General features: G+C 38.0%; 1 protein-coding gene across 1 annotated transcript in view; it reads right to left on the reverse strand.

Annotated features, from left to right (window-relative positions):
* FBXL4 (F-box and leucine rich repeat protein 4) overlaps positions 1-23,432 on the reverse strand; it is an 83,921-nt gene that overhangs the window by 54,477 nt on the left and 6,012 nt on the right. The window contains exons 2-4 of the mRNA XM_049654030.1: positions 11,762-11,879; positions 10,523-11,106; positions 1,505-1,850 (exon numbers count right to left, since the gene is read on the reverse strand). Coding sequence (XP_049509987.1) covers positions 1,505-1,850; positions 10,523-11,034 — 858 coding nt within the window. The 5' untranslated portion in view covers positions 11,035-11,106; positions 11,762-11,879. The remainder of the gene's footprint in view (positions 1-1,504; positions 1,851-10,522; positions 11,107-11,761; positions 11,880-23,432) is intronic.

The following is a 23,432-nucleotide window of genomic DNA, read 5'->3' on the forward strand; positions in this document are numbered from 1 at the left end:
GGTGTTCATTTGAATGCTACGTGTCAGCATTTTATCAGGTCTGGATAAAATTCAAACAAACACTGTTCAAATGTATTGGCCAAATTTAAGTTTCTATTTTGTCGTTTTAGGAAATGGGTGAGAATCAAATAAGTGCTTTTGTTTCTTCCTGATGAACTGTTCCCACTGCTGTGAGGACAGCTGCTCCTTGAAGCCCTGGGGAACAACACTGTCAGCACCCTACCCTCCTCTCTTTCCCCAGCTCAACTCTTCCTTCACCTTTCCCCAGTCCTCCCATTAAGGGCCAGAGGGTCTTGTCCGATCCGTGAAGCTTTCTTTCTGTAACACAAGACTTGACCTAGACGGCCTGGGTGGGGTCCTGTTCATGGCTTACTGACTCAATTACCTTGGATCCTTTGCTTCATCTTTATGTGGCAACTCTAGCTACTTCACGGGACACGACAGCATTTTAACCGCAGAATGGTGCACAGGCATTGTAGTAACCATTAGGCTTTCAAGAGACTATCTTGCTGTTCTATGCAAGTTAAGCTACTTGTGTTACTACAGTGAAAGCTGAAATACCCACCAATTTGGAAGGCGGCCAGTTTAAATTGGCTAAAATTTGCGTTATAAACACAATAAACACAAAAAAACACCATTTTTCTTAAAAAGATTTGGTTATATTATTTTTAGCCACACACAGCAGTTTGTCAGCAGGGGACAGAAATGCCTGGCAGGATCCCCCACCACCAGGGGGTGTGCTTCTGGCATACGATGCCTCGGGGCCAGGGACGCTAAATATACTGCAGATAGGTGCCTGCAAAGACACACTGAAAATAAGACTTTAAGTAAAGGCACTCTGCACCTGCCTAGACCAAAAATTTCAGCTAGCCAGAAGGATATAAAAGAGAATTGATATAGAAGCATAAAGGAGACTTGGAGAAACTGTGGACTATCAAAGAGAATAGGCATCCTTCTCATGGTCTTATTAATACTCTAATGCAAAACAAAAGCGGTAAAATTACTTAACACAATTTTGTCCAGCTTTTTCAAAGTCAAAATACAGGTGACCCTTGAACTACAGCAAGGGTTAAGAGTGTCAACCTCCCCTCCACCAGTCGAAAATCTATATATACTTCTGACTTCCCCAAAAGTCAACTACTAATAGCCTACTGTTGACTTGAAGCCTTACAGATAACATAAACAGTCAAGCAACACATTCTGTATGTTAAACATAGTATGTACTATATTCTTAAAGTGACGTAAGCTAGAGAAAAGAAATTGTTAAGAAAATCCTGAGAAAAACAGATGTATCATACTATACTATAAAAAACTCTATATCTAAGTGTACCCACATAGTCCAAACCTGTGTTGTTCACAGGTTGACTGTATATGATACATGAGATTATGTACACCATACCAATGTTTCTATTTCTCTGATATCTAGCAAAATAAACATTAATACCTAAACATTTAAAAATTATAGTGTTATGTCCAATATTGCTACTGATTACCTTTGGCTTACCTCATAAGGCAGTTTATCAAAATATCCATTATTTGGCCCTTCCCTGAGGGCAGTACTGCTAAACTTTTTGTTAAGACTGTCCATTCCACAACCGTCCTTTTCTTCATAGTCATCATCTTCTAGATCATTCATGTCAATAAGTGAAGTCTTGAGAGAAAGCACTGGCTTGTCCTTCGTACCATGTAACACGACTGCATCTAATTCGGTGTAATAATCCAGAAGAGAACTATTTACTTCCAGCCGTATAAGGTTTGTGGGAAAATTTATCTGCTTAATACAAGGTTTAAATTGGCGAGCCTGGGAAGCATTCACCTTCGTCGGTCTCTCTGACCAAAGAATCTCCCATCTGCCAAAGAAAGAAACTTACCTATAATACACTTTAGAATGAGATTTACTGTTACCTTAAGGTTATGGCCCCACGCCCAAAACGTTATAGTGTGACACACAAAGGTATTAAATAAGGTGAACAGAATCAAACACAAGTGTTGTTTGTTTATAAACAAATTTATAAACTAAATGTCACAGACCTTGAAATATTTGTACTACTTGAATTATTTTCCTAACGTCCTAGAAAGTACTTTTTTGCAAATTCCATATCAGTCAGTTAGAAACTGGAAGAGCTAGCGTTACATGAAGAACACCACTCAGTTTTAAAGGAAAAGGATACCTGAAGTCAGAATGAGGTACACAGGAGGAATTAAGCTCTGTTGTGTACATGTCCTAAAGCCAACAGTGGAAACCAACATGATCATCTTGTCACCCCAAGCTCTCCTTTTCCAGCTTCTCCATTTCTGTTACTGACATCACACAAACTCAACACTTCCATTATCTTTGATTTTCTCTTATCGAGTCATTAAGTTTTGTCAAATTTTTCATGAAATCATCCTTTCTCTATGCTCTTCTTCTAAATTCTCATTGTTCTCCTCTTTTAGTCATCTGAGTGTGGTCTCTATCTGGCAAGTACCTAACACATAACAGATAAATAATATCTTCTCTCCTCCTCCAAAACGAACTCTACTTTCCAGCCAGATTAATCATTACCTTCCAGATAATAAACTTATTTCTGCTTTTGTGTCTTTGTTCATGTTGTCTCCCCACAAAGAGATGCCCAGTTTGCAATTATCTGCCCATCTCTTCTTCAAGGCCCAACTCAGATTCCATCTCTTCAAAGAAGTCTCCTAATAAAACTAATCTCCCAAATTATGTAAAGATTCTTCATAACCTAGGATCATCAGATATGTAATATTCTTCCACATGTGTCACAAGTAACCATTTCTCTAATACTCTTTCCAAATACATCAGAAAACAATTAGAAACACAGATAAAAAAATACTTCAATAAACATCTTTCCATTTCTAATTATTGACTTTAGCTACAGAATTTTTTAAATACAGATTTTATGTCAAGACTAAGAATAATTTTAAATCTGAGTACATACTACAAACTGCTTTCAAAGAAGCTTATGCTAATAGTATACAAGAATGGCTACTGAAAGTATTATTTATTTTTAAAAACAATCTCTAATTTTATGGTAAGCCATATCTCCACATGACAATTTATAATTCACTGATTACTAACAATATTTAAAATATTTTCATAAACTTATTAATCATATGAGGGTTTTTTTCCTCTAATATATTGCCAGTTCACTTCCTTGGCCCAGTGACCTATTAAGATTTAAGTAAAAACTGATTACGGTAAGACATTTAGGAAACTGAAATAGACAAAAAAGCGTGAGTCATCAACATGTAGGTACCCTCCTGGTCTTTAAGCCAAGATGGCAGCAAGAAGGGCATACGGGGAATGGAGAAAGGAAGCATGATCATTTCTACCTGTGGGAATAAAAGCACACAGCAGAAGCTCACAGGGATCATAGTAAACGGATCACTACCCACTATAGTAGGAACTTTCGCACTTACTAGAAGCTTTATAATCACCTCATAGTTGCTACTTTTGCTGGTTCTTTCCTGAAAATTAGAAATAAAACTCATCAAACACAAAGAGCCTGTGAGTCCCGTATCTGGAGACAACATGAGAGTTAAGAGTGGAGAGACAGGTCCCGCTCACTCTATGACCCACCTTGACAAACTGGGGAAGAGTTCTACTCTAAGGAGTAGAGCAGGTTGTGGAGGGTATAAGAAGGAAAGGAAAGCAGGCTGGGCATCTTCCTCTTCCTGTGACATGGCAGTCAAGCACACTTGGAATGCCAGCCTAGACCTGGGCACCCCTACAGATTAATCGCAAAACTCTTGAGGGTTCCTAACAGTTCTGATTTGAACAATCTCACATAAATTTATGCATTTACATAAATGCATGTAAAGGAACTGACGTATGAATCATTTAAAACCATGCTGGTAGGAAAATGCATTCCTAATTTTGAACAGTATATTTCCACGAATCAGGAGGTAAACGGTTTTATTCATTCTTTTGTTGCTATGGCAAAATGACATCAGATGATGTTAGAGAAATGTCTCATGTCTAGGAAAGAAGGACCAGTCAGGACCCTTTGAAATAACTGCCTGTACTGGTTCACAACACATGTGATCTTAAACCCAGTCTGTTTTATTACTTAGCTTCAATGAGGAGCTTTTATGAAGCTTAACAGGAAACACTGAAAATGTGACATAGAAATCATCTGTGCCAGATCCTTTGCAATAAATAAATACAGCTAATATATGCTCTTCATGTGCAGTTTGAACTGCGCTATAATGTAAATTACATTATAAATGTACAAACATGAGCTTAAAGAAAAGCATTGACTAGAGCAGCAATATTCTATGTTAATAAGGTATTAATCTACCAAAGTCTTCCTTACCTACTCTGCAGAATGGACAAGGCTAGATGATGCTTCAAATTGACTTCCTTAACTTTTGTGGTATATCAGGATTAATGCTATTTTAGCATCACTTTCACTTTTCTATATAGCATGAATATTATATATTTACCTATACATATAACTTAAGTTGTAAATGTGACAGTATACTTAAAGGAGAACATCATCATCATCTTATCAGTGTTTAGAAATATTTAAAAATATGTCTAAATATAAAAACTTTCAAGTATCTAAATTAGTTATTTATATTTCATTTTTGTCTTGACAACCTAAAAAGTAACAAAAAATTATGAAAAGAAAAATTATTTTATAGGTCTGTGGCCAACTGAATTAAGTTAACATTAACTATGAGATCAATCAAATTGATCCTGAGGTGTGTGCATTAAAGTGAATTTTTATTTAAAATTTCTTAATAGAACTAGAATGTATTATTTCAAGGTTAGCAAGAGAAAGGTATCTATTTTATCCAACAAGAAAATATGCCAGTATTATTTTATTCTGGAAAACTAAAACCAGAATCTTAAAACCTAGTCCATGAAAACAAGCAAATACAAACAAATGTACATGTGCACACGTGTGGGTGTACGTACACACACACACACACATACACACACACACACTATTCTGTGAGATAGCCCCAACTCCTTTAATCCTCTAGACTTAGGCAGCATTAACAAAATTAAACCGCTTTAAATTGTGCTCCATAGTCCACACACATTTAAGTGTTTACTATATATGCTCACACACTGTATATATCTACCAGACAAGTCTGACCAACTCTAAATGCCCTATGTAAGTATTTTAAATCTACACTATCGCGTATGCAGGATTCAGCTCTGAATCCCATTCTGGCTGCACTTTAGAACACTTAATTCTGGGATGGTAACCAATAACATTCACTTCACCAGCCCACTTATTTCCCTTTCTGTTGATGGTACTGAACGCCTACTATGTGTCCAGTTCTTAGAAACAAAGAAACAAACCACTCCTTCTATGCTGTTGATCTCGTTTCCCCATTGAGAAAGGCTCTCCAAGGCTCCCAGGAAGCAACAGGTAAACCAAAAGAGAGAGATAGATGTTCACCAATGGAAACCAGAGAAAGCAAGTTTTCCAACATATTTAGGTTGGAAGTCAAGCACACAGATGCAAAAAGCTTTCCTATAACCAAAATTTCTCCTGGTTAGTAAGCATATGTAGTAGTCAGCACAAAGACAGTTCTCTTGGCAACACTGCTCCATTTCACCAGCTGAAAGTAAATGGATAGAAGAGGAAAACCAACAAGAATAAAAGAAAAGGATTCCGATAGTATACCTACTCATTCCCTGCCTCCCAGCCTATCTCTAATTGGAACTAACTAGCATCTGCTTTAAGAACCAACCACTTTAGGGCGTGGTGACTTCTATGACAAAATCATGCTTCTTGGCCTACAAAATCAGGACTAGACTATGACCAATTTGGGAAACCGTTACTTAAGCAACTTCCTTTGGCAGCAAATTCTCTATGTGACAGCCACTTTATTTTCCTCTCCTTTCTTAACTTCAGTATTATATAATTAAATGCTTTCTTTTAACATTCAAAAAAAAAAAATCCACACCACTAAATTTTATCCCCAAATAACTATTCCAGTCAGTTTCTTTAACAGGACCTCAATTTGTCATTTTCTTTCTCCTCTTTTTCTGTCTCTCGCTTCCAACGTGTAACCCTGTACTAGCCTTTTTCTGACTCTTACACAAGCATCCAGTAAGATCTTATCCCCAGGACCAGGACACTGTGTAGTACCTATTTTCTTTTCTCTTAATAGGGCAGTAGGCAAGAAGTCAGAAGACTCTGAGATCTTACAGAACTACCTGTAACTTATCTACTTCATTCACTGAACAAAGAAATCAACCAGACAAAATGGGGAAAGACTGCTTTTGAATTTTGAATGTTCCGGGACTACAAGTCCATTTCCTGCAAACAAATTCCTGAACGACTCCAACACACTCCCTCGTTTGCTAACTCTTAAGATAGGCATAAAACCATGTACTCAACTAAAATACTAGGTAGTAGAGTCCAGTGGTTCCCAAATAACAGCACGTGATGGAGATTTCCATGAATAAATGTGAAAAATAAGGAATGTATTGGTAAAAAGTTAGACAGGGAAGGAGGCAGACCATAAGAGACTCTTAAAAACTGAGAATAAACTGAGGGTTGATGGGGGGTGGGAGGGAGGGGAAAGTGGGTGGTGAGCATTTAAGGGCACCTGTTGGGATGAGCACTGGGTGTTGTATGGAAACCAATTTGACAATAAATTTCATATTTAAAAAATATGCACAAATATACATGTAAAATGCCAACCATTCTTTAAGATTCTGATCATGCTAATTTCTCAGTATAAACTGAGGTTTCTTTTATGACATGATGGTGATGACAAATGATGTATTCCATTTGTTTGTGTTTTTAACGCGTACTTACTTAGCAAAGTAAATAATGTGACAACCTGTATCAGTTTTTATGATCATTTTTATTATGTTTACTAGTTTAAGACCACCAGCTTTCTCTCCCTGTAGTCCACTTAGACCTCCTGTTCAGTTGTGTGCCCACCTTCCACATCTCCTTGCTTTGCTCCTAAGGGCCTCCACCTGCAGCCTTCTTCAAAGTACAGTCTCTCCACCCAGAGGGCAGCATGTGCCTAAGAGACTTCCATTCCCCTTCCCACTCCCCTGGCCACAGCCCAAGACAGGTGCGGGGAGTATAAGAGCCCACCTCCCTAATAACTTTTCCTCCAGGCAGACTGAGACTTCACCTGAAAGCGCCTCCTTGCCTGACTTCTTCCTCTCCCTAGCTCTCCTGGCTTCTCCAGGAGCACTTCCAGAGCAAATCATTTGCATAACAGCAGTCTTGAAGGTCTGCTTCTGGAAAACTGGATCCAAGAGCCCTGCGATTCCCAAAGTGTGGAAACCACTAGGCTAGATCTTAAGAATGGCACTTACACGCTTGTGGCCCCTCACTAGCTTATTCTCCGCACTCTTGAAGCTTTTTCAGAAAGTTCTTCAAACACCCAGATCTCATGTCATGATTTCGCCTTTGCATGTGTGGTTCTCTCTGTACCTCTCCCATCCAAACTAAAGCCTCACTCAACCTTCGGCTCTCGGTTAAGTTACTTCCTCAGGGAAGACTTCTCTGAGCCCCACAGATTAGGTCTTCCCACCACCAACACACGCTCCCTGTGATCTTATGGCCTTCTTCCAGACTGACCTACAACAACTCAGAGAACAAAGAGCCATGTTTGTCTGGTTCTTTGTTTTGTTCGCAGCAGCGAACTGGCAGAGAAGGTGTTCAATGTTTCTGACTGTTTAAAGAAATTCACCAAAATGTTAACAGTTACTGAGTCTGGGGAGAATTGTGGAGGTCTTGTTTCCTGTATGTTTTCTTTCTTGATATTTTATAACAAGTCTTTTTAAACAATGAAACACCTATTGATTTCATAATCAGTAAAATTTTAAAGGTCCTTTTTTATTCTGCAATAATATATATTGGCTAAATTATTTTTCTCTTAAAATGTAAGGGTATTGTCTGTGGAATAAAGATAAAATTCAGTTAAACAAATTAGAGATATATCTATAAATAAAGTCGTCACTTTAATCTCAACCACACACTCCAACTCTCAGCTAGGAATCCAAGAGCATGATTTACACTCAAAATCAGGTATGCAGACATTATGTTTTAGATTAAAGATACTGCATGTTTCATAGATCTCATTCCCAAATTTGTTTAGCTTTTCAGGAAAAAAGGGGATAACTTTGTAGGAAAAAGACAAAGAATGACAGAGTCCAATTAAACAATTCTCATGTAAGAAAGGATCCTTCCCAAAGGACTTCTCCCTCGGGGGAAAAAAAATCAAACCTGTATATTGAACGATGCTGGTTTTGTGTTTAAAAAAAAAAAAAATAGATTTATCAGTAGTATTATTTACAATGAATTTTCGAGGTCATTCTGAAAAGAACAAATAGAGATTATTCCAGCAGTTTCCAGCTCGAGCTGTATTTATTTCCTGACACCGGGGAGGTACTCCCTTAGAGTTGAGGGGACAAGGGTCTTCAAGGAAGCAATGTGGCAGGTGGTAACTGATCCTTGTCCCCACTCCTCCTCCACTGGCAGCTAGAGTCTTACTGTTTAACAGGTGCCCACAAACTGCTCTGGAGTTAGAATACACTCAAAAGGGCAGGGCTTTTTGTCTATTTTGCTCATTGTTCACTGAGGTATCCCCGATACCCAAAACAATGCTTAGCACATGGTAGACACACATAAATGTTTAATGAACAAATTAATAAAGTGATATAAAGATCTTAAAACTGATAACAACAAGTAATAGAAAAATGAGCAAATAAGATGATCAGACAGTTCAAGGAGAAGGAAATTTAAATGGCTTTTAAACATGAAAACATATTCAAGCTTGAAGATAATAAAAGTATTCCAACTTAAGGTTTATATAACATTTTCACCTACCAAACTAGCAAAAATATTAAAATTAACATACTCTGTAGGTGAGGCTTTGGCAAAACATGTATGCACATACACTGCTAATACGAATATAAATAAACAGACTCTTTGAAGAGATTTTGGCACTATATATCAAAATTACAAATACACAGACCTTTGGCTCAGCAATTCTTTTGGGAACTTAACCCACAGACATACTTGCACACGTGAGGTGATTCATGACAAGGTTATTCATTGCATTAATTCTCAAAATAGCAAAAGCATGGAAAAATTAAGTTCCCATCAATAGGCGTTTGGTTAATAAGTTGAGATACATATACACTGTGCATTACTTGCAACTATAGAAAAGAATAAGGAACCTCTCTCTCTTTGTACTTATATGAAAAGACACAATATGTAGTATTAAATGAAACATGGTATAGGACAATGTGAATAGTATGCTTATTTTGTGTATAAAGAAAGTAATATATTTGTTTTTGCTTATATCCACATAAACTCTGGAAAAAGTAAGTGGATAAAAGTGGTTTCTTTGAGGAGGGATGGGTCTTAGGCACATGGAGAACAGGATATATGCAAGACTGCATTATGTACTTTTTAGATTCTTGAACCGTACGAATATATTACCTAGTCAAATAATTATATTTTTATTTTATTTTATTTTTTATTTAAAAAAATTTTTAATGTTTATTTTTGAGAGAGTAAGAAAGAGGGGAGAGAGAGAGAGATAGAGTGTGAGCTGAGGAAGAGAAGAGAGACAGAGGAAGACACAGAATCCGAACCAGGCTCCAGGCTCCCAGCTATCAGCGCAGAGCCTGATGCAGGGTTGGAACTCATGATCCATGAGATCATGACCTGAGCTGAAGTCGGATGCTTAACAGACTGAGCCACCCAGGGGCCCCAAATAATTATATTTTTAGAACACAGGAGGCTGAACTACAAAAGAGAGGCACTGGTATGCAAATTGATATAAATAGGCTTTTAGAAAGAATGCATGAATTTCTCAAAGCAACATGTTTTTAATGAATATGCTTGTTACAAAAACATCCCCCTAATATTAAAGCTAATCCCCCCAATACCCCACCTTAAGTATTACTCTATAGGCCTACTGAGTTACTCACTGTATGTAAAAGCAATCATATGATACTTTTCTTAAATATGTTACAGGTCATATATCCTACTAACTTCTCAGATTGGCCCACATCCCAATTAGTTCAAATCATGCTTTTTTTGTTTATAGTAAATTGACACACAAATCTCATGACATATGAATGCTACAGTGTAAGGTGTTATAGGTACAAAGAATTCATCATATCTTAAAATGTGTGATCTTTCTTTCCCTATTAGAAAACTAAGGAAAATGTTAAAAATCCAATTTGTTTAGGGGCTCCTGGGTGGCTCAGTCTGTTAAGCGTCAGATTTCGGCTCAGGTCATGATCTCATGGTTCGTGAGTTCGAGCCCCGCATCGGGCTCTGTGCTGACAGCTCGGAGCCTGGAACCTGCTTCAGATTCTGTGTCTCCCTCTCTCTCTGGCCCTTCCCCTCTCAAGCTCTGTCTCTCTCTCTCTCAAAAATAAATAAACATTAAAAAAAAATTGTTTTAATCCAATTTGTTTAAATTAGTTGAGAATAAAAAAAGACCTCCAATATTAAAACATCCAAAACCTTCCAGCCATAAAATCTGGTCATTAAAAACTGAGTCTTACCTTACTTCAGCCGGTGGAATTGGGGAATAGGGATTTGCAGAACAAGCCAGAATTCTAATGACTGCTCCAGGATGATAGGTTTCCAGAACATGAACGGCTGTAGGATACACCTGTTGTTCAAAAGTAAGTTCCACATAGTCTTGGCTTTGAAAATTAGGTGGCGTCCTCTTGAATGGCAAGGAAGCACTAGGACACTGATCCCACCATGTTCCGTAAGTTCGAAATACGGCTGTCTGAGTGAAGTCACCAGAACTTGGAAATACATTTGGTACACCTGCCAAATTCCACATGGTATAGGACATACTGTTCTCACTTCCATAATGGGAACTGAAATCCACTACTTCTTTGGCATACTGGACCACCTCTGCGTGGAGAGGGGAAGTCCGGCTGTTTGATTCTATAGTTCTATGGCTGTTCATCATTTCTCCTCTTGTAGCTGTCCTGGCTCGGCGCCGAAGGCATATATAATAAAACATAGTCAGAACGGTTAACATGGGAAAGACTGGTGACATCTAGGTGTGAATTATGAAGCTTCAAAAGGTCAGGTGTCCTCAGTAAGACGCATGAACTCTTTGAAGGATGTTCTAAAAAAAAAAATGAATGGCTTGGTAAAGTAAAATAACTTAAATAAGCAGAAAAATGCATGGATAAGGTAATAATTAGGTTTTCTTCCCAATCTAATTTCCCAGAATGAAACTGAAAAAGCAAACTCACTGTAAATGTGAAATCTCTGGCATAACTTATCAAATATATTTTTAAGAAACCTAAATATTGAAAATGTATATAATTCTATGCTATGTGGGAAGCAAAACTGATATTATAAGGCAATGGAAGGTATATATGATCCAAAAAACTCCATTTCATACAAAGTTCTATCTTTCAAAAAATACTAAAATCCTTGAACTTTTAAAATTAAAATTATTTAAAATATACGGTGAACCACTAAAACACTGCTGTGAATCTGAAAGAACCTTAAGGCATTTTTTAATTTTACATTTTAACAAATGATTCCCTATTGTTAATTATTACTTACCTCCAAACATGCTAAGTACAGATTTCACATTATGGGAATATAGTTTTCTGGAGCTGACAGTTAATCCAGACCAACTAAATTAACTGCCTTACACATCACAGATCACCAGACAGTGTTTAATTTATAACTCTTACCAGTATTTGTTAGGGCAGTCCATGGCTGGCTGGCATCTGGTTAGCTGCCAGACACTCTTAGAAATCACTCACCCCAGAGAGAATGGTCACAGGATACACACAGGAAATGTAAAAGTTGGCATTCATCCATGTGCCTTGAAAATTGCATGCTGATTTCAGGTTCAAATGTTGAAATGTCACATTCTTTTACCTATAAGATAAGAGTTTTAGAAGATACTTTTATTTCCAATTTAGGAAGTCAAATAACCCAAAAAGATTATAGATCATCTTTTAGACAGATAAACATAAACAGCTATTTATTTGATATAGAACTTTCTAACTGAACAGGTTACATGTTTCTGAATCTTGTGGACAATTCTGAATAATTTATTTAAAATTTCATGACAAGAGCACCTGGGTGGCTCAGTCGGTTAGGTGTCCGACTTCGGTTCAGGTCATGATCTTGTGGTTCATGGGTTTGAGCCCCAAGACAGGCTCTGTGCTGACAGTTCAGAGCCTGGAGCCTGCTTCGAATTCTTGGTCTCCCTCTCTCTAGTCTTCCCTGCTCATGCTCTGCCTCTCAAAAATAAATAAGCATTAAAAAAAATTTTAATGAAAAACCAAAATTTCATGACAGAATGTATTAAAAATATAATGACCCCTTTCTATATCAACGCTACAAACCTATAGCTTACGGGTCAAAGTATGTGGGCAGACACATGTTATGGGGACCAAACAGTACTTTTTATCTCATTGTTTATTTTTATTTTTTTAAAAGTCTGATTATAATTGATACGTAATGTTACATTAGGCTCATATGTAAAACATAGTGATTCAGCATCTCTACAATATACTATATACACTTATACTGTGCTCACCCCAAGTGTAGCTACCATCTGTCACCATATAATGCTATAACAATATCACTGACTCTATTCCCTATGCTGTGCCTTTTATTCCCATCACTTATTCATACCGTAACTGCAAGCCTGTATCTCCCACTCCCCTTCACCCAGTTAGCCCATCCATCAACCCTCTTCCCTCTGGCAACTTACAGTGTTCTCTGTATTTATAGGTCTGATGCTGTTTATTCATTTGTGCTTTTAGGTTCCACACATAAGTGAAGTCACATGGTATTTGTCTTTCTCTGTCTCACTTATTTCAATGAGTGTAATACCATCTAGGTCCATCTGTGTTGTCACATGACAAGATCTCATCCTTTTTTATGGCCATATAATATTCCTGTGTGTGCATACATACACACACACACCACATCTTCTTTATCTATTCATCTATCAATGGACACTTAAGTTGCTTCCATATCTTGGCTATTATAAATAATGCTACAAAGAACACAGAGGTGAATGTATCTTTTTGTGTTAGTGTTTCTATTTTCATTAGGTAAATAGCCAGTAGTAGAATTATTGGATCATATTTCTATTTTTTATTTTATGAGGAAACTCCATACTGTTTTCCACAGCGGCTATACCAATTAGATTCCCACCAACAGTGCGTGAGGGTTCCTTTTTCTCCTATCCTCACCAACACTTGTTATTTCTTGTCTTTTTGATTTTAGCCATTCTGACAGGTGTAAGGTGATATCTCATTGTGGTTTTGATTTGCATTTCCCTCATGATTAGTGATGCTGAGCATCTTTTCATGTGTCTGTTGGCCATCTGTATGTCTTCTTTGAAAAAGTGACTATTCAGGTCCTCTGCCCACTTTTTAATCAGACTGGTTTTTTTGTTTTTTGTTTTTTTTTTTGGTATTGAGTTGCATGAGTTCTTTATGTATTTTGGATATTAACCCCTTACTGGATATATGATTTGAAATATTTTCTTCCATTCAGTAGGATGCCTTTTTGCCTTGTCGACTATTTCCTTTGCTGTGCAAAAGCTTTTTATTTTGATGTAGCTCCAATGGTTTATTTCTGCTTTTGGAGACACATGTAGAAAAATGTTGCTCTAACCAATGTCAAAGAAACTACTACCTAGGTTCACTTCTAGGATTTTTATGGTTTCAGGTCTCACATTTAGGTCTTTAATCCATTTTGTGTATGCTGTTAGAAAGTGGTCCAGTTTCATTCCTTTACATGTAGATGTCCAGTTTTCCCAGCAGCATTTATTGAAGAGACTGTTTACTCCCCATTGTAGAGTCTTGTCTCTTTTGTCATAGATTAATTGATCATATAAGCATGGGCTGTCTATTCTGGGATCTCTTTTCTGTTTCCATTGATCTATATGTCTATATTTGTGCCAATACCATACTCAAATAGTACTTTTTAAAAGTCTGACTAGGTTGTAACCCTTAAAAAATCAAGAGGACCCCCTGTTAGAAGAGCTCTATACTCTCCAGGCAGCTGCCATTATTCCCAGCCAACTTCATTAGTTTGTAACACAGGCTTAACCTCTGTCCACATTGAGTAGGTACCTCTGGTCTACACAAACAAGGAATTCAAATATACTCATGCCTGTACCTAAGGTTTAGAAGTTTAACAGAAGTTTAACTTCTCCTAAGAAAACATAACTTTTCTTTAGTAGAGTGATGGGTGAGCCTTTCAAAACTTTAACACTAAGACTAATACATTAAATGTCCCTGCCACTCAAAAGCCTTCAATAATTTTTTTCTTACCTATAAGACATAATCTAAGTTCTTCAGTTTGACCTTCCAAGGTTCTCCTCAAGCTAGACCCACATCTATTTGTCTAACCCAGTAAACTCAGTCAACCTCTAAACACTGTATTACTCTAGGTCTGTCTGCCTCTATCATTCCTTTTCCAGCCACTTTACTCACTATGTTTAGTCTCTGACACCACCTTGGTATCAGATATATACCTTAGCTCCACAAGGGTTTACACTAAAACTAAGTTTCTTGAAGGAGGGAATCCAGCCAAAGATCTTCATTTCTCAAAGTACGAAGAACATGGTAGGTACAAAATACTGTCGTGTTGACAGAAAGGTGATGGGCAAACAAAAAACACTATAAAAGTCTAAAATAATTTAAAATTATGTAACAGCATTCTTGTGCCTCTTAATCCCAGCCAGATGCAAACACACTGAAATATAACCAGTAAAACAGTAATGAAAGAACTGAGCTTGAAACAAGTGAGGAAAATCCACAGCTGTGAGAAACAAACAGCACACAGCAGGCGCTGAAGCTAATACAACTCTCAGAACCAGTTACAGGCCTTATTGGTTATTAGGGGACTTTCTAACACCCATGCAGAAAGGTTATTTCAAGCCAGAGGTGACCTCTGGAAGATCTTCATAAAGCCAAACATTAGGAAAGATCATCCTATCTGGGAAACCAGGTATATAAAAACTTAGCTCAATGGCCAAGAAGCTTAAGAAGATAGGACACCAATTTAGGCAATGGAGAAAAGTTGCTAGAGGGAAATCAGACCCTATTAGGCATATATCATGCCTCATAAAGAGCATGGGCCTAAATTCACACTACCTTCATCCCTAAGCCAAAAAGCATGGGCCTAAATTCACGCTACCCCATCCCTAAGCCCCCCCCCCCCCCAAAAAAAACAAAAAAAAGTAGTCCTGAGCTGGTAAAACTTTAGAAGCTGATAGGGGTAGATGGGAAACCTCTCTGCGGGGATGCTTCCACGACACAGGACAAACTAAACCCTTACTAAAGATACGGCACAGTAAAAACTCACAGACTACAAGACAAAATGAACCACGATGAAGGACAGTCAGTAGGCAGACTCACTAAGTGGAGGAACTTGCACTCCAAGAACAAGAAATAATAGAACAATCTGAACAAGACAATTTCTGGAGAAGAGTAACAAAACATGTATTAAAATAAATAAGGTGGGTCTGCAGCACATGTCCCTAGAGTTGACGTACCAGGAATCGACAATTTGGATTCACCTCAGAAAATGTAACACCAAGTGCTAAAGTATAGGTCATGTTATCAGTGTGGGAAAAAAAATTATCTAGTATGCACTTCTTTATTCAAATATTTCACCTACCACAAGTATAAATCTGTTGCAAAGAAAAAATTTACAAATGCATAAATCTCAAATATTTAATGCCAAAATTTAAAATGATACAGCTCTTTGATCATATACACTTCATTCCAAAATACGCTCCTAGGTAAATCAACAGGGGTAATTTCCCAAAGAATTTATTTGGTCCTTCTGTCTCTTAAAAGAAAAAGAGTAAAATAAACTGCAAAATGAAAGTTAGGAAATAAAGAACAATTTGTAAGTATCCAACTCAAGTGACAGACAACTGGAAGACTGCAAGTTTTATTCCTGGAAATCTTCATGAGCGTGACAGGTAGGCCACCTGCAAGGTGGACGGATGGGTCTGGCTTTATAATCTTTGGACATCACTTCTCACTCCACAGTCTGTAAACTGCTTCGAATAAGTTTCTTTCACTTTCTTTATAAAACTGCATTTATCAGAAAGTAAAAATTTCATAAAACCAAAGATACATCTGCAAAATAAGATTATCATCATTCATGTGAACTTTCACAATTATTCTGGGCAAAAAGATGGAGACAAATTGGGATAGCCAAATTCTATTTGACATACTCAGCCACAAACTTTGTTTCCCAGCTAGCTTTTACTACTACAGAATATGGGATAATATCAAAAGCAGCAAGAGTGCCATATGAGCAATATCATTTTAAAGCTGTGTTAGAGTAAAATTTTACATTGAAGCAACATATGTAAAAGTGAGTTATAAACTGTAAATATATGTATTATGTATTCAAACTTCTGCAGAGTAGAAGAGAAATGTAAATGGATGCTTTATTTTTTCCAACCACGAATAACAATAATTGTTATTTTTTAAGATAAAGCTAAAAATGACAAAAGAAATTTTTGAAAGAAGGAAAAGCAGTGTATAGTACACGGAAAAAGCAAATATATTTATTCTTTTCCAGCAGTACTATTCAGAAAAATGTAATAAAGTTAAAACCTGCTTTTTGAAAATAAACAAGGCATAGAAATAAAAAAGGAAATGTGCAAACCCATTGTTAACACCCTTCATTGATTCTAAACTCCTTTCCAATCACTCAGATGACACATCAAAATGTTTGGGGCGGCTGGGGAAGAACATATGGAGAAGAAAGGCTAGCTCACTCTACGTTTCCCTGGCAAATGCTGCTGAAAAGGGGATTGGAGCCATAGTCTCAGGACTCATGTGGGCGGCAATGGCCAATGCTTAAGTCCAAATTGTCTACGTACTGTCTGGACTTTAGCCAAGGCATGGAGGCAATTTGTGATAACCAATGAATATCCCAATGGGCAATGAACCAAATGCAAAAGATACAATAACTCTATTTTATGGGGAGAATGGGATTCAAAGGAAAAATGACTTTTCCCACCTGGTTCAAATAAATAAATATTAGTCTGTTACACTAAACTGGTCCAAAAGGATGATTATAAAATATACCTTTTGAGAGGCATTTTCTTTTCTGGTTCATTCAAAATGCACCTTTAATTTTTAAAACTCTTACAACATATACAAATATTATTTTCCACTTAACAAGTCAGAATTAGAAATAGGGTGATTGTTATCTTGTTAGTCATTTAATCCAATTACTCGCCAACAATGGCTAGGAGGTGAGAAATTCTCCACAACACATGGAACTTTTCTACTAGCACAATCAAGGAATACAGAACGACAGCCATTTGAACTTCTATCCTGAGACTCTCATACTCCTTGGGAAACAACGTGCTTTACACGACATGATTTTATTATAATACAACTTTATTTTCAACTACATCTTTCATATTCTAAAATGCTTAACAAAGTTAAATAATACAATTGCAGAGAAAGCAGTAACAGTGGAGAAGAGAAATTAAGAGGTGTAGACAAGGGAGAACATATGTTTTCTACTGAGATTTGAAGTGAGATGGGGAGTCGATGAGGCGGAGAGAAGCAGGATGGCAGGCGCTGCAGAGAAGGCGGCTAGAGCTCCAGCACGGGGAAGAGGAGGGATGGAAAGGGCTTTTCATACAATAAACAAAAGGAGGCAATCAGAAGGAACTGCAGCCAGGACCACGCCAAGGCTAGGTTCACAGTGGGAGGCAAGAAGCTAGAGACAAGTTGAAAACTCAAGGAGGATTCTCCGCGTCAAGTGAAAAGATCCGGGAAAAGGAAAGAAGACGGGCAACAAGGCACGGCCAGACACTGAAGGCAATTCCCATCACGGTACCTCCGCAGAGCGGCCCGCGGAGACGTGCCCGAGAAGAGCTGGGGGAAAACGAGGGTCGGGGCCGCTCCGCAGCAACATACCAAAATGTAAGAGTGCATAATGTGGTAAGGTATCAAGAAGAAAGGCCAAACGTGAAATGGTATCATTTCTGAATCCTGCTGAAACGGACCAAGAGACGCGCTTTTGAGGAGAGGTGTCTTGCAATCAAGACACGGGCACATGCAGGAACATATCGGTCAAGAAGAGTGGATGGAATCAGATTTGAATTCAGGGCAGCAGCTGCCCCTCCTAAGCAGCCCTCTTTCCTGGCCTGCCCCCTCCAGGCTTCTCTGCCATCGCATGCTCTTATATCTCCTCCTCTTGTTGGAGCACTTCTCCCCGGGGCTTCTTCCTCTTCATCCTCAAATATACAGAGGTACCACTGAACAAGGGCTGACTTTCTGATAAAATACTCCAGAATGCTCCACCTACCTGGGCACCAGTCTTCTCCCCCTCCCTTCCGCTTCTACACACTCACCACTCTTGCCGAAGAACATCCGCCTGGCCCTCACCACACCTGGGCTTGCACACCTCAGCATCTCCAAGTCTTCCACTAAGGCTGGGCTGCTCTGGAATGCCCCTGTTCTTCCCCCACTTGGCACACCCTTATTCATCTGTTAGGGTCCGTCAGCTCACTCACTGTTTCTCTGCTCTTACATTTTCTGGGTCATTTCTTACATGGTGAGACATTTTTTCTGCCCTCCCAGACAATGAATTCCTCAAGTTCTGAGATGTCACTGAATGGTAACTACACTGTTAGGGCCTAGCACATGCCAATATATGCTCAAGAAGCACTTGTTCTGTTTTTTGAAGACCGGCACAGGAGATGGCTGGACAGAATTAAAATAAACACAGAAATGAAGCCAGAGACTCTTCAAGGTAAGAACATGTAGATGGAAAAATGAAGCAAAAGGAGCTCCATACCTTGATACAGAGCAAAAGAGGGGGAAAAATGGATAATAAAAACCGAAACACAATAGGTAAGAATCAAATGTAGGACCTTCTTTGAAGCCATCCAATAAGGAACAGTATACATATTGAAATTTTACTTTTCAAAGAGAATGTAAAAAAGTAGTAACCTCTGTTAGTACAAAAGCAGCCCCAGAACCCATAAAAGAGACTTGACCTTGGCTACAAAGAAACTGATTGAAATTAAATAAAGATTCATGAAAGAGATGATTGGAAAGGTAAAAGGAAACTATTTTCTCAAATACAATGAAGTTTTTTTTTTTTTTTTTTTTTTTAGCACTCCAAATCTGTGTTAAAGACCGGAGGATGATTAAGAACTGGAAAAACTATGAATGAAAAGTAAATTCTTAGAAAAAGTGATAACCTAGGAGCAAGAGGGCACAGACAAGCTGAGAAAGGCAACAATAAAAAAGAGCAAGGGTAAAAAGACAAGTTGATACAGTTCTGGTATTAGATGAGCTACGAAGGAGCACAGACCGAGGCAAAGCAGCCCTCTGTCTTCACCATAATTATTTACATTACAATGTACTATATTAAAATAATGTAACACTGTCAGCAAGGAGACTACCGGAGACGGAATATTACTACCTGATGTGCCTCTCCCTTCCTCTAAGTAAATCTTCCTCCAGTTAAAACACTTTTACTCTGATTAGTTTTTATCCAACAAGGCCCCAATATAGAATAAATGTGTAGAGTTCTTAACTGAACCAAGCGTAGGAACTGGGAAAATAGAGCCTCCTTTCCAGCTTCAAAGATTCTTGAAAATCTAGAGCAAAAGAAGGCAGGGGAACCACTGAGAAAGAAAAACCTAAAGGTGGAGGAAAAATCCTGAAAACCAAAGACAAACAGTACTTCTTTCTCTTCTGGGAATCAAAGTAGCACTCAAAACTACAAAAAGCAGCATTTCAAAACTTCTGCTGAGGTGATGAATGATCGGTGAGGACTAAGCAAGAAGTACAGAGGAAGTCAAATTACAAATAAACTTGTCAGAAAACAAGGGATAAGATTTAGAATCAATTTAAACTAGAAACTGATCATGGTTAGTTTTGCAGAATGTTTTCTCTCTCTTTCTTTCCTATACTTTAACAACCAAATCTCAATTTATGAAATACTTCATGACCATTCTTTAGTAGTAAGAGAAAGGAATTAAGGAGTCAAGGTTTTGTTTTGTTTTTTTAAAAAAAAAAAGCAAACAAAACAAAAGTTTTGTGTCTGGCCTGGAGAAACCAGGTCTGATCCCCTCCTTCTTTACAGTTTAGGGTTATTCTGGCATTTGGTTAAGCCGGCTTAATCTGTTTAATGTTATCAACACATTTTAAACAGGGGCACTGAAGTTCACTCCCACCACCAGGCCTTTCTTGAGGGTGCCAGGGCCCTAGGCCTTAAAACATTAGCCAAACTCCCAATTTGCAAATCAGAGTCAGGAGTTCTTGCTCCCGGCTGCAGGCCCAGGCCCCAACATGTCCCCTTCCTAGGGTCACAAAGAGCAGAGAGGAAGAGGAACCTGGGGGTTGTGTGGGAATCTGCTCTTAGGGGCTGGATGCCTCTGCCTGGCCCTGTATAGTGCTGACTGCCCCTCCTCTCTCTCAAAAGATTCTGAGTAGTGCCTGAGACCCTGCCCCGTAGGGCTTAAAGGTGGGACTGGGGGTGTAGAAGTGGCCTGCCCTTTTCTGTCTTCACTGAACAGCTCATTCTAACAGGGGAGGAAGGGGGAAAGCTCTAGATTGGGTGAGGGGAGTGGGGGTGTCAGGGAGGCAAGTGTGCTGTGTTACTGTGTCAATAAACTGAGTTAAAGTTAAAAAAAAAAAAGTGACAAGGAAGGACATGTTCCTAAAAACACAGATACGATACATAAAGTACCTTAGGTACAGATACCACCATGCTGTATTATCTATATTTTACCGTTTTCTTCATTGTTAATAATGGGTAAGAATAAACCATCTGAGTGGGAAAATAACCCTAAACCTTTGGCAGATACACAATGTACATTTAACTAAAGTCTAAAATATTTGGAATATCTGGTTAAGGGCAATTTTAATAGACTCACTGAAGCCAGAAAAAATCTTTCTAGCTCTTAAGACCATACATTATATTGAATTTACTTTAGCCAAATACTAACTGTACATTTTTGTACAGTAAAACAAAGAGCATTTTACCTAACAGAAATATATTACATTTATACTTAGCCTCCCTAACAAAAATCCAACTACAAGATCATAGATATGTCACTTCTAGCCATTCTTGCAAAAAGACCAACTAACTAAAATGGTATAGTACTGTTAAATTAACTTTGGTGTGCAATTTACATTCCAAAAAAAGTACTCCACTTTAAGTGTATAGTTTTTGTTTTTAATTTTTTTAATGTTTATTTATTTTTTTTAATTTTTTTTTTTTAACGTTTATTTATTTTTGAGACAGAGAGAGACAGAGCATGAACGGGGGAGGGTCACAGAGAGAAGGAGACACAGAATCTGAAACAGGCTCCAGGCTCTCAGCTGTCAGCACAGAGCCCGACGCGGGGCTCGAACCCACGGACCGTGAGATCATGACCTGAGCCGAAGTCAGACACTTAACCGACTGAGCCACCCAGGCGCCCCATAATGTTTATTTATTTTTGAGAGAGGGAGAGAGAGAGACACAGAGACAGAGCACGAATGGGGGAGGGGCAGAGAGAGAGGGAGACCCAGAATCCCAAGCAGGCTCCAGGTGCTGAGCTGTCAGCACAGAGGCCAATGCAGGGCTCGAACTCACGAACTTTGAGAAAATGACCTGGGACGAAGTCGGACGCTTAACCAACTGAGCCACCCAGGCTCAGAGTATAGTTTAATGAGTTTTGACAAAGACACATACCAATGTAATCATTTCCAGAACTGAAATATAGAATGTTTCCATTCAGCACAAAAGTTTCCTTGGTGCCCCCTTCCAATCATCCATCCACTTCCTTTTTTTTTTTTTTAAGTTTACTTATTTATTTAGAGAGAGAGTGCAAGAGGGTGCAAGTACATGTACACGCACACGAGCAGGAGAGGGGCAGAGAGAGAGGGAGAGAGAATCCCAAGCAGGTTGTGCACTGTCAGCACAGAGCCCGATGCAGGGCTTGAACTAACAAACTGCGAGATCATGACCTGAGCCAAAATCAAGAGTCGGATGCTTAACTGAGTGAGCCACTCAGGTGTCCCATCCCATCCACTTCCTGCACCAGATAAAAAATAATCTGCTTCCTATCACTGTAAATCAGATTGTCCTTTATTCTAGAATTACATAAGTGAAATAATATATCTGTATTCTGTTTAGTTTATCTGGCACAGCCTATCTTTAAGATTTATCCCTGTTATTATGTGTATCAGCAGTTTGTTCCCCTTTACTGCTGAATCATACCCATTATGTGGACATATCCTGTCACCTGCTGATAAACATTTCGTTTTGTTGTGCCAAAATGTTTCTAAAATGGCTGCAGCAGTTTACATTTCCACTAGCAGTGTGACAATTCTAGTTGTTCCACACCTTCATCAGTAGGTAATGTTGTCAGTCTGTAGCCATTCCAGTGGGTGGGTGGAAATATCTTGTTTTAATGACGTGGAACATTTTTTTATATCTTTATTTGCCATTTGTATCTTCTTTAGTGAGATGTCTAATTTGTCCATTTTTAAAATCAGGTTTTCTTGGTGTCATATTATTGAGTTGTAAGAGTTCTTTATACATTCTAGATACAAGTTTTTTTTATCAGATGTGTTTTGCAAACACTTTCTCCCAGTCTGTGCCTGGCGTTTCATCTATTTGATAATATCTTGTAAAGAGAAAAGTTTTCCATTTTTATTAAGTCCAATCTATCATTTTCTTCTTTTATTGCATATTTTTGTGTATCCTAGCAAACATTTTACATAAGAGCAATGTCAAGCATAATTTCAAAAAGGTAAACCCTGGGACAGATAGTATTTAATATCTTAAACCTGGGAACAGTTAATTATAGATTAATGAAATTTTAAGATGATACCAAATTGGATGCTGCAAACATTGCCGGTGGGAATGCAAAGTGGTATAGCCACTTTGGAAAACTTTGGCAGTTTATAATAAAGTTCAACATACCCTCACCAAAACATCTAGCAATCTCACTCCTACTTTATTTATTCAAGTGTATTAAAACCTATTTTCAGACAAAAATCTGTACACAAATGTTTATATATTTATTCATAATCACTCCAAGATATCCCTCAACAGATGAAAGATTAAACAACTATCCATACAATGAAATATTACTCAGTAATAAAAAGGAATGAACCATTGATTCAGCCACTAGCACAGATGAATCTTAAAATGATTTTGTAAGTGAAAGAAGCCACACTGAAAGGCTACATATTGTATAACCTCATTTATAAGACACTCTAGGAAAAAGCAAAACCATAGGGAAGACAAACAGGTCAGTGGTTGCCAGAGAGTTAGGGGAAAAGACAGGGGTTGACTCCAATGATTACAAACGGCCCTCACAAAGGAATTCGTAGGGTAATGGAACTGTTCTGTGTGCTTTCGATTTCAGTCTTTGTTTTGGACCAAAAGAAAGTCAAACTGGATATTTAA

The sequence above is a fragment of the Panthera uncia genome, assembly GCF_023721935.1.
Source record: "Panthera uncia isolate 11264 chromosome B2 unlocalized genomic scaffold, Puncia_PCG_1.0 HiC_scaffold_24, whole genome shotgun sequence".
Taxonomy (NCBI): domain Eukaryota; kingdom Metazoa; phylum Chordata; class Mammalia; order Carnivora; family Felidae; genus Panthera; species Panthera uncia.